Source organism: Cebus imitator, unplaced genomic scaffold (genome assembly GCF_001604975.1).
Source record: "Cebus imitator isolate Cc_AM_T3 unplaced genomic scaffold, Cebus_imitator-1.0 Scaffold41, whole genome shotgun sequence".
Lineage (NCBI taxonomy): Eukaryota > Metazoa > Chordata > Mammalia > Primates > Cebidae > Cebus > Cebus imitator.
In genome coordinates this window covers 2,817,852-2,827,719 of record NW_016107356.1, presented here as the reverse complement: position 1 = coordinate 2,827,719, position 9,868 = coordinate 2,817,852, and the positions used below count along the sequence as shown (strand labels likewise).

Below are 9,868 nucleotides of genomic sequence, written 5' to 3'. Positions count from 1 at the left end.
CAAAAAGACCAAAGTTTCAAAGCTTAAGGAAGAGGAAGTAGTAGCAGGGCTTGTAACAGTCAAATCAATATTTACTCAGCACTGCTCCGCTCCAAGAACCACGAGATAACGAGTAGAAGCCTTGCACTATCTCGCCGAGACTCGTCGTTCTAAGGACTCTGTCAATTAGCACCCCTTAAGGCATTCCCTGACTATCCGATCTAAGAAGTCCATCAACCTGTTTAGTTTTCTTTAGACCTGTATTTGCATTTGCATTGTCCGTTTATTTATTTATTATTTTTGAGACACAGTCTCACTCTGTCGCCCAGTGTAGTGGCACGATCTCGGCTCACTGCAACCTCCCGGGTTCAAGCGATTCTCCTACCTCAGACTCCCTAGTAGCTGAAATTACAGGTACGCGCCACTACGTTCGGCTAATTTTTGTGTTTTTACTACAGACGGTGTTTCACCATGTTGACCATGTTCACCTCAGGTGATCCGCTCGCCTCGGCTTTCCAAAGCGCTGGGATTACAGGCGTGAGCCACAACGCCCGGCCTGTCCATTTATTTTTGTTTTCTCTTTGTCACACTAAAATATAAGTTCCATAGGAGCAGTGACTCGATCTGAGGCGCCCAGAAGAAAGAGCGACCGACGCCGATTGCCTTCAACAAGAGACCGCTAGAGGATAGCTGGATATTTTGGAGAGGGTCGCTCTGGAAGGAGCCGCTGCAGCTACCCTAGCTTCGCCATCCAAATCAGCCTGAACGAAGAAGTGCAGACACTCGCCCTGGCCCCTCCGTCCTGAAAAGCAGACTCACGCAAACAGCAGCAAACAGCGCGACAGAGTCCCAAGTTGCCGCCGCCTAACTTTCCTAGGCCGGAAGCAGCGTGGAGGCGTTGCCGGAAGTGGAGACCGAGGGAGGCGGAAGGGACATTTGATGCGGAGCGGTTGTGTGTGGGAGGGCAGCTGCGGAATTCGAAGCCTGTGGGGCCCGCCGTCCCTCCCATTCCCCATCTAGTAACTCTCAAGCTCAGCCCACGTATCTCCCTGAGTGGAATCTTGGGCCCCAGACCAATCGATTGGGCGGTCAGCCCTCCCCTTCAGCGGCTTGGTCTGTGTTTGGAAAGTTGCCCCGACAACAGCCACTTCCGGGAGGGGACTCCGCTAATCCCGTTCCGCCGGTCCGGTCAGAATCAGCTGCCCTCTCGGGCTGTATGGATAGTTGCCCCAGCAGTAGCTACGTACGGGCGTAGATTGCTGGGCCTCCGCGCACCCCAGCCTTCCCCATTCGGGTTCAGAGCTTGAACTGGCAGCTTCTCTCTGTTTCACTGTTGCTCCTAGCAACAGCTACTTCCGGGCGTGAGTGCAGTTTCCCTCGCACAACGCGGACGCAGGAGCCTGAGGTTCCGGCCTCTGAGCGGCGGTTAGTGCGTTGTGGCTGCTCGCGACCCAGCGACCCTCGGCCGGCCGGACCCGCGGGCCCCGTAACTCGGGCCTTCTCACCGCCTCAGCGCCGCTGCGGGACAGCCATGGTTCTGCTGCACGTGAAGCGGGGCGACGAGAGCCAATTCCTGCTGCAGGCGCCTGGGAGCACCGAGCTGGAGGAGCTCACGGTGCAAGTGGCCCGGGTCTACAATGGGCGACTCAAGGTGCAGCGCCTCTGCTCAGGTGCGGCCCGCGGGCGCGCCCGGCCCGAGACAGACCGAGAGACGGGCGTGGGACGGAGAAAGATGGGCAGGCTAGGACGAGGGGTCAGGTTTGTGAAGATTATAGAAGAGATTTGCAGCAGCCGGGGGTGAAACGGGACGCCGGGGTTAACCAGAGAAGAATAAGGAACCGGAGAAGGTCCGGCCGGTCTGGCGCCCCCGGCGGGGAGGCGGGCCCAAGTGCCTCTCGGAGCCAGCTTTTGGGGTGCTGCTAATAAGTGGAAACGGGCTGGGGAGGGAGGAGGGAGCCGAAAGGACTGGCTGAAGAGCATTTAGTGCAATTAACCAGTGTGAGAGGTGAGATGAGAACTGGGTGGGCTTTTAAAAGCTGAATGTCCTATTTTGCGTCGTTCGTGGTAAAGCAGCGAGCTACCTGGTTTTGGGACGGCCCCTTACAGTTGAAGAAGCCTTGGCGATCTTTCCCCGCCCTAGAAATGGCCTGTTGCTCGCGTTGCGGCGCCATCTCCCTCCCCCGCGCAGGTTCAGGGCACCGCTGTCCCGCAGAACTTCCCCGAAGTGGAAGGGCCTCCGTCTGTGCTATCCCACTGGGCAGCCGCCGGCCACGTGTGGCCATCGAGCATTTGGAATGTGGCTACTGCGGCCAGGCAACTGAATTTTACATTTCGTTTTAATTAAATATGTGTGTGTGTGTGTGTGGTGACAGTGTCTCTGTCGCCCAGGCTGGAGTGCAGTGGCGCAATCTCAGCTCACTGCAACCTTCACCTCCGGGTTGAAGCCATTTCTCCTGCCTCAGCTGCCATGTACCTGGGATTACAGGCTCCTGCCACCACGCCCAGCTGGTTTTTCTATCTTTAGCAGAGACGGTTTTACCAAGTTGGCCACGTTGGTCTCGAACTCCTGACCTCAGGTGATCTCCTCCCCCTTAATCGAAAAGTGCTGGGATTACAGATGTGAGCCACCGTGCTTAGCTCATTTTTATTAATTTAAATAAATTTAAATCACCAAGTGCAGCGAGTAGCTACTGCATTAAACGGATAGCTTTTGAACTTGACAGGATGATACTTCCTGATGTGGTCTAGGATATTACTAAGTGTTTATTTAACTGTCATTATGTACATATAGAAAATATAAAAATAAATAGTACATTTATTTACGTGACTTATTAAATTACATGAATATGTGATTTATTATTAAATGTATTTATTACATTGCATGAATATGTAATTTTTGCACCGTGGAGAAATTTTTGAGGGTCATGGTTCTTTTCATGAAACTTATGTGTAGTTTCTTAATTGAGCTTGCAGGACAAATGCAATATTAAATGTTATTTTTTTTTATTTTTATTTTTTTGGAGACGGAGTTTCACTCTTGTTACCCAGGCTGGAGTTCAATGGCGCGATCTCGGCTCACCGCAACCTCCGCCTCCCGGGTTCAGGCAATTCTCCTGCCTCAGCCTCCTGAGTAGCTGGGATTACAGGCACGCGCCACGATGCCCAGCTAATTTTTTGTATTTTCAGTAGAGACGGGGTTTCACCATGTTGACCAGGATGGTCTCGATCTCTTGACGTCGTGATCCACCCGCCTCGGCCTCCCAAAGTGCTGGGATTACAGGCGTGAGCCACCGCGCCCGGCTAAATGTTATTTTTAAGTTAAAGCATTTGCGGAGAAAAGGAATTCGTCTTCTTTTTCTAGAACATTATAAACATATAAATGTGCTGAATGCTAAGAGTCCCATTAGTGAACTTAGAATTCATTGATTTATTCTGCGGTCACCAGTGTCAGCTGTGACTCAGGCAGGCACTAGTGCTCAGCCTTTAGAAGATAAGGATGGGGCCAGGCACCGTGGCTCACACAGGTAATCCTAACACTTCGAGAGGCTGAGGCAGGCAGATCCCTTGAGCTTAGGAGCTCTAGATCAGCCTGGGCAACATAGTGAAACCCTTTCTCTACTAAAAATATAAAACAGAGCTTGGCATGCTAGCACGTGCCTGTAGTCCCAGCTACTCAGGAGGCTGAAGCATGAGAATCGCTTGAACCCAGGAGGCGGAGGCTATAGTGAGCTGAGATTGCGCCACTGCCCTCCTGCCTGGGTGACAGAGCAAGGCCCTGTCTCAGAGAAAAAAAAGACAAGGATCAATAAGACCAGTCCCGTGCCCCCATGTCAGAGGTCCAGGCACATCGCAAGTGGCATATAAATGTTTGTTCCATAAGATAGTGAGCCGGATGGGCAAGATCCCTGACCCCTGGAAGCTTACATTCCAATGGGGTATGAGGTGTTATAATGATGACTGTGATAGATGTTGTCTAACCTCCCTTTATTTTTAAGAAATAAGTAGCTTAGACTGCAATGGGGAGAGAGACAAGAAACATCCCATTCAGTGATACCATTTGTTCATAATGTGTTCTTTCAGGTCAGGTGATGTCCTCAGACAGTTTTATGGGAACACCTAGATCCAGGTGCCTCCTTCACAGGAAGGAAGGAAGAAGAGAGGGAGGAAGGAAGGTGATTTTGCAAGGTTAAAATGTGGACTGGTTTTGGGGTGAAAATATAAGGATTAGGAAAAATAGCTATGTTTTTGAATAGTGAACATGATACTAGAAACCCAAGTCCCTTGTCCCGTCTCTGCTACCTTTGAGGGATGTAAGCTGCTTTAAATCTTCCCCACTGATTTGTATAAATTATTTATGAAGTCTTGACATGAAGTTTTATAGAAGGTCTCAGGCCAGGTTCAGTGGCTCATGCCTGTAATCCCAGCACTTCGGAAGGCTGAGGTGGGTGGATCACTTGAGGCCAGGAGTTTGAGACAAAAAAAAAAAAAAAAAAATACATCAGCTGCAGCTGTGTCATCTGAGCAAGCCTGACATGATACAATCGTAAAGTAAGGAATGTGGGGGGAAGTTCATAACTGCTTTGCCTAATGTACAAGTTTAAATTAAATGAGATAGTCCATGTCAACGCACTTGGAAAACTATAAAACCCATGTGAATATATATTCAGGTGTTCAAAGAGTAGTAATTTTGCCCCTCCTGAGTTCCAGGAAGCATAAGATAGCACAAATGTTTGGAGCACAGAATCTACAGGCTGACTGCCTGGGACAGGTGACGAGTTCCCGAGCTCCCTGTGCTGTTGGCTGAGGATGGGTGGATCAGTGACTCCTTGTCAAGGGTCCAGGCCAGGTCTGGCACTTAGCAAGTGACATATAAATGTTTTTTCCACAAAATAGTGAGCCAGATGGGCAAGACCCCTGGCCCTTGGCAGCCTACATTCCAATGGGGTATGAGATGTTATGATGATGACTGTGATACTGTCTTTTGCTTATTTTTAAGAAATGGAAGAATTAGCAGAACATGGCATTTTTCTCCCTCCTAATATGCAAGGACTGACCGATGATCAGATTGAAGAGTTGAAATTAAAGGATGAGTGGGGTGAAAAATGTGTACCCAGCGGCGGTGCTGTATTTAAAAAGGATGATATTGGACGAAGGAATGGACAAGGTAAGTGAGCATTTCTCTTCTGTGTCATGCTTGATATATCCATAAGTATGAAAACCGTTCCTTTTTTTCTTTTTTTTTGAGATGGAGTCTTGCGCTAGTGGTGTGATCTCGGCTCACTGCAATCTCCTTTCAGGTTCAAGCAATTCTCCTGCCTCAGCCTCCTGAGTAGCTGGGACTAGAGGCATGCGCCACCATGCCTGGCTAATTTTTGTATTTTTAGTAGAGACAGTGTTTCACTGTGTTGGCCAGGCTGGTCTCAAACTCCTGACCTCAAGTGATCTGCCCTCCTCAGCCTCCCAAAGTGTTGGGATTACAGGTGTGAGAAAGCAGTTCTTTTCGTTCAAAAATCGACCTCATAATTTCTCTATAGACTTACAAAATACTGCACTCTGTGGCTCCTGTGGTAAAACTCTAATCTAGGATGAATTAGGTAGATAAAGGAAGTTTTGTCTTGCTCTTAATAAGTTGCAGCTCGCTTTTAAATATATTCGATGAACCAGATGAAATGACCCTTTCCCTTCTGTAGGTCAAAAATGGTGGAGTATTGGCAACTTCATATGGTTCAACCTAATAATTGTTGGCAGATACTTACTGAAATGTATTCAACGTTATGTTTTGTTACTGTTTGCAGAGGTCAGGGTATCTTTAGAGATACTGTGTGAAAGAGGAAAGGGAAAGAATGTCAGCACAGGGACTTCACTCATCAAGGACCTGCCTCTCCCTGGGGCCGAGCACTTTAGTACGTGGCAAAACACTGAAGAAATTCTTCTCCTTTCAGTATTTGGCTGATCATGTGGAATTGATAATAATCCTTTTTGATAGCTTATTCTTTTTAACCTGCACTGAAAGCTCCATTTAAAAAGCTGTAATTGATCAGACCTAAAACACTGTTAGGAGCAGGACAGGATCCCTGTAAGTCCTTTACAAGCTCAAAAATATAGTTTTTAAAATACCAGGGATAATAGGAATTCCTAGTATTATTTCCTTTGAATGTTAACCTGAAAAGTGGTTGTCTTCCATATCTTTCTTACCTAAACTCATTCTCAATCTAGAGAGAGTCTAATTTTCAGAAGGAATTATATCAATGAAGAAAAAAAAAATATGAGAGCCAGTTAACAGTTCAGTATTCATCCTTAAACCAGTATGTTTTTGTTTTGTTTTGTTTTGTTTGAGATGGAGCCTCACTCTGTGGTCCAGGCTGGAGTACAGTAGCATAGTCTCAGCTCACTGCAACCTCTGCCTCCTGGATTCAAGGAATTCTCTTGCCTCAGCCTCCAGAGTAGCTGGTATTGCAGGCACCTGCCACCTCGCCCAGCTAATTTTTGTATTTTTAGTAGAGGCGGGATTTCACCATGTTGGCCAGGCTGGTCTAGAACTCCTGACCTCAGGTGATGCATCCACTTTGGCTTCCCAAAGTGCTGGGATTATAAGCGTGAGCCACTGCGCCTGGCCTAACCACTTCTGTTCTAATACAATCTTGTGTTTCTAATATTTTCAATGTCTAATTGTGTTATTTATTAGGAATATATGCTTTCAACTTGCCCCGTTTTCCCTATATTTGGGCATTTCATCTTCATTTTTTTTGTTTGTTTGTTTCTAAGCTTTCAAGTTATTATTTCTTCCTGCTCTAGGGGTCAGCAAATTATGGGCTACAAGCCAAATTCAGCCAGTTGCCTTTTCATGTAAATAAAATTGTATGGGGATGCAGCCACCCCATTCACTTAAGTACTGTTTCCTTTTGTGCTGCTGTGGTAGAGCTGAGTAACTACACCCAACAAGACTGTGTAGCCTGCAAAGCCTAGAATATTTTACTATCTGTCCCTTTCCAGAAAAAATTCACTGACCCTGTTCATCCAACGACATGCATTTCTGGTTTTTTGTAGCCTTTGCCACTTTGCAGAAAGCACACTCCAGGTCTCTGCTGTTGGGAAGAGATCTTCACCTAATTTCCTGCAGCCAAGTTTTTTGCCTCTCTTCCCTAAGTTCTACACTTGCACTCTCTCAGTTCACTTACCCCTGACTCAGACAGAAGGGACTGAGATATTTCAGAAGAGTTTTAAAGAGGCTATGTATTTGACAGCTCTGTCTCTCCCTCTCTCCTTTTTATCTTCATAGCTCCAAATGAGAAAATGAAGCAAGTGTTAAAGAAGACTTTAGAAGAAGCCAAAGCAATCATATCTAAGGTTGGCTTTTTTAAATGATGCTCTAAAGCTTGTCTTTTGAGATAAAACTCCAGCTGTGGCTTCCAGAGTTACCTCTCAGCCAGCTTCCCTTTCAGCCTTCCTGAGGCAAAGGAAACGAGCATATTTGGGGTAGGCCGCAGCTTTTCCTTTCATAATCCCGACAGTTGCCCAGAGTCCTCTCAGTTCCTACAGGCAAACACACATTTTTGTTGGCTTGTGTAAATGTAGGTTCATGTGTAATACAAATATGTGTAATACAAATGTTGATTTCATTTCTTTTACCTTTCGGAAGAACTTAAAGCTAAGTAGAGGCTATAGAGTAGCTCTCCAGATGCTTGATTGACTTAGTATGTATTTGATATAAATCAGTTTTTGTAATCATCTTCAGTATTTATATAAAGGCTATTTTATAGAGGGAGAAACATACATTTATACCATTGATGTATAGATAATGTATATCTGGAGGAAAAGAATTTAAGGCTATTAAAAGAAGTGCTATCTGTATCTGTTGCTTGTATTTGTGTGTTGGTGATATTAGTTGCTAGCACCCTCAACTGCACGTCTCTCAATTGATAACCACTTTTCCTTCTGCTTCTCCTGACTTGCTCAGCAAAACTCTTATTTTATTTGTTTGAGACAGAATTTCACTCTTGTTGCCCAGGCTGGAGTGCAATGGCGTGATCTCGGCTCACCACAACCTCCGCCTCCCAGGCTCAAGCAATTCTCCTGCCTCTGCCTCCCGAGTAGCTGGATTACAGCTACTCGGATTACAGGCATGTGCCACCATGCCCAACTAGTTTTGTATATTTTTTAGTGCAGACAGGATTTCACTATGTTGGTCTGGCTGGTCTTGAAGTCCTGACCTCAGGTGATCTGCTTGCCTCAGCCTCCCAGAGTGCTGGGATTATAGGCATGAGCCACTGTGCCCAGCTGAACTGCTATTTTTAAACCAATATTTCTCAAACTCATCAAGCTCTTGACTAATCTTTGAAGAGCCTCAGCAAAGGCTGCCCTGAAGCTCTGTGCCTGTTAGTATAGTAAAGGCTCTATGTAAAAAGGCTCTATGAAGCACTACAGGAAAAGCCGTGGTTGAGTCTCGTGTTTGCGTGGTGATGGCATCTGGGCATGTGAGCACATCTGAGGCCATGGCAAGGAAACAGTGGTCTGCCATTGTTCTGCACCTTTTGCCACACATACTTTGTATGTAGAACTCCTCTCTGGGTCACCTCACTTCTTCCCTTTGCCTGTGTACTTCTCAAAGTACTCTTTATCCTTTGCCCTCTTCCTCCCTTGGCATCTTTTTTTTTAATATTATTATTATTATTTTTATTTTATTAATTTTTCTTGCTCCTCCCTTGGCATCTTATCTACTCTGCCAAATGCAAATTCCACCCTCTGCGGATAACTGAAGCTTCCATCCTTTCCCCTGACATCTTGCTTCACTTGCAACCTGAATTTCCAGCTGGTTGTGAGATGGTTCTGTCTGAACACTGGTCAGCACTTTGAAGTCCAGTTTTCTAGAAATGAGCTCTTTGCTTCCTCCCTTCTCTCCCCCTGAGTTTTGTCCCTGAGAATCAGCACCTCCTATGAGCTTCTCTGTTTCCAGTAAGAGAACTACAGTGTCTTGGTTTTATAGGCAAATCCTCAGTGTCATCTTCAACACTTCCTCTTTCTGTCACACCTGGGTTCGAAGTGGGGTCCTGTACTGTCTGCTTCCATGATGCCTCATAAATCCACCTCCTCCTTTCATCTCCACAGCTCTGGCTTTCTTTAAGGCTCCCCTGTAGCCTTTTGCATTTGGATGCCCACCAGGGTCCTGACAGTCAATTCAATTCCATTCTGACACTAACTGCTCAGACATAGTGCAGACCCCACAGGTCAAGGGCCGATCCTTCAATTCTGACACTGACTGCCTGGAGTTAGCATCAGACCCCAGGAGTTAAAGAGCAAGGTCACCAGCAAGACCCCTTATTTCAGATGCCAGCTGCAAATGAGGTCCCCAGGCCAGCCATACATGTGTCCAGCTTGACTGCAAAATTGGAGCTTCCCACAACACCCCCACTGATGTGCATCATCCAGCGCACATCAGTGTCTTCACCAATCAGGAAGCTTCACTGAGCCATAACGTCCAGGATTTTTGTGGATGTTTTGTTCAGTAGGCATGAGTGGTTAAAGTACTGGCCACGTGTTTGATGCCAACCTCTAGCCCCTGGAAGTGGAGGAAGCGGCTGAGGCTGAAAGCTCCAACCCTCTAATCACGTGCTTGGTCTCCCTGGCATGGCCAGCCCCTTCCTTGAAACCAAGTTACTGTATTAGCACAAACTCGGGTATGGTGAGAAGGGGCTCATTATAAATAACCAGACACTCCTGTCACTCAGGAAATTCCAAGAGTTTTGGAGCTCTGTGCCTGGAACTGAGTAACATAGACCAGATATATTTGTTATTTATCACACCGTCCTCCGTGCTCTTCGGAGCCTACTACCTGGTATCCCTCCAGTTAGGTCTGTTCTTTTTTTCTCTTCCTTTTTTTTTTTTTTTTTTT

At 46.5% G+C, this 9,868-nt stretch overlaps 1 protein-coding gene across 5 annotated transcripts in view; it reads left to right on the top strand.

The window, feature by feature from the left end:
- The first annotated feature begins 252 nt into the window (after nucleotides 1-252).
- CFAP298 (cilia and flagella associated protein 298) overlaps nucleotides 253-9,868 on the top strand; it is a 14,451-nt gene continuing 4,835 nt past the window's right edge. The window contains exons 1-3 of one of the 5 annotated variants that reach the window (XM_017526133.2): nucleotides 253-1,649; nucleotides 4,976-5,143; nucleotides 7,259-7,326. In XM_017526133.2, the coding sequence (XP_017381622.1) occupies nucleotides 1,511-1,649; nucleotides 4,976-5,143; nucleotides 7,259-7,326 (375 nt within the window). In that variant the 5' untranslated portion in view covers nucleotides 253-1,510. Of the gene's footprint in view, nucleotides 1,650-1,887; nucleotides 1,985-4,975; nucleotides 5,144-7,258; nucleotides 7,327-9,868 lie in introns of those variants that run through there. The other 4 variants (XM_017526134.2, XM_037737631.1, XM_037737632.1 and 1 more) reach the window with 4 other exon arrangements.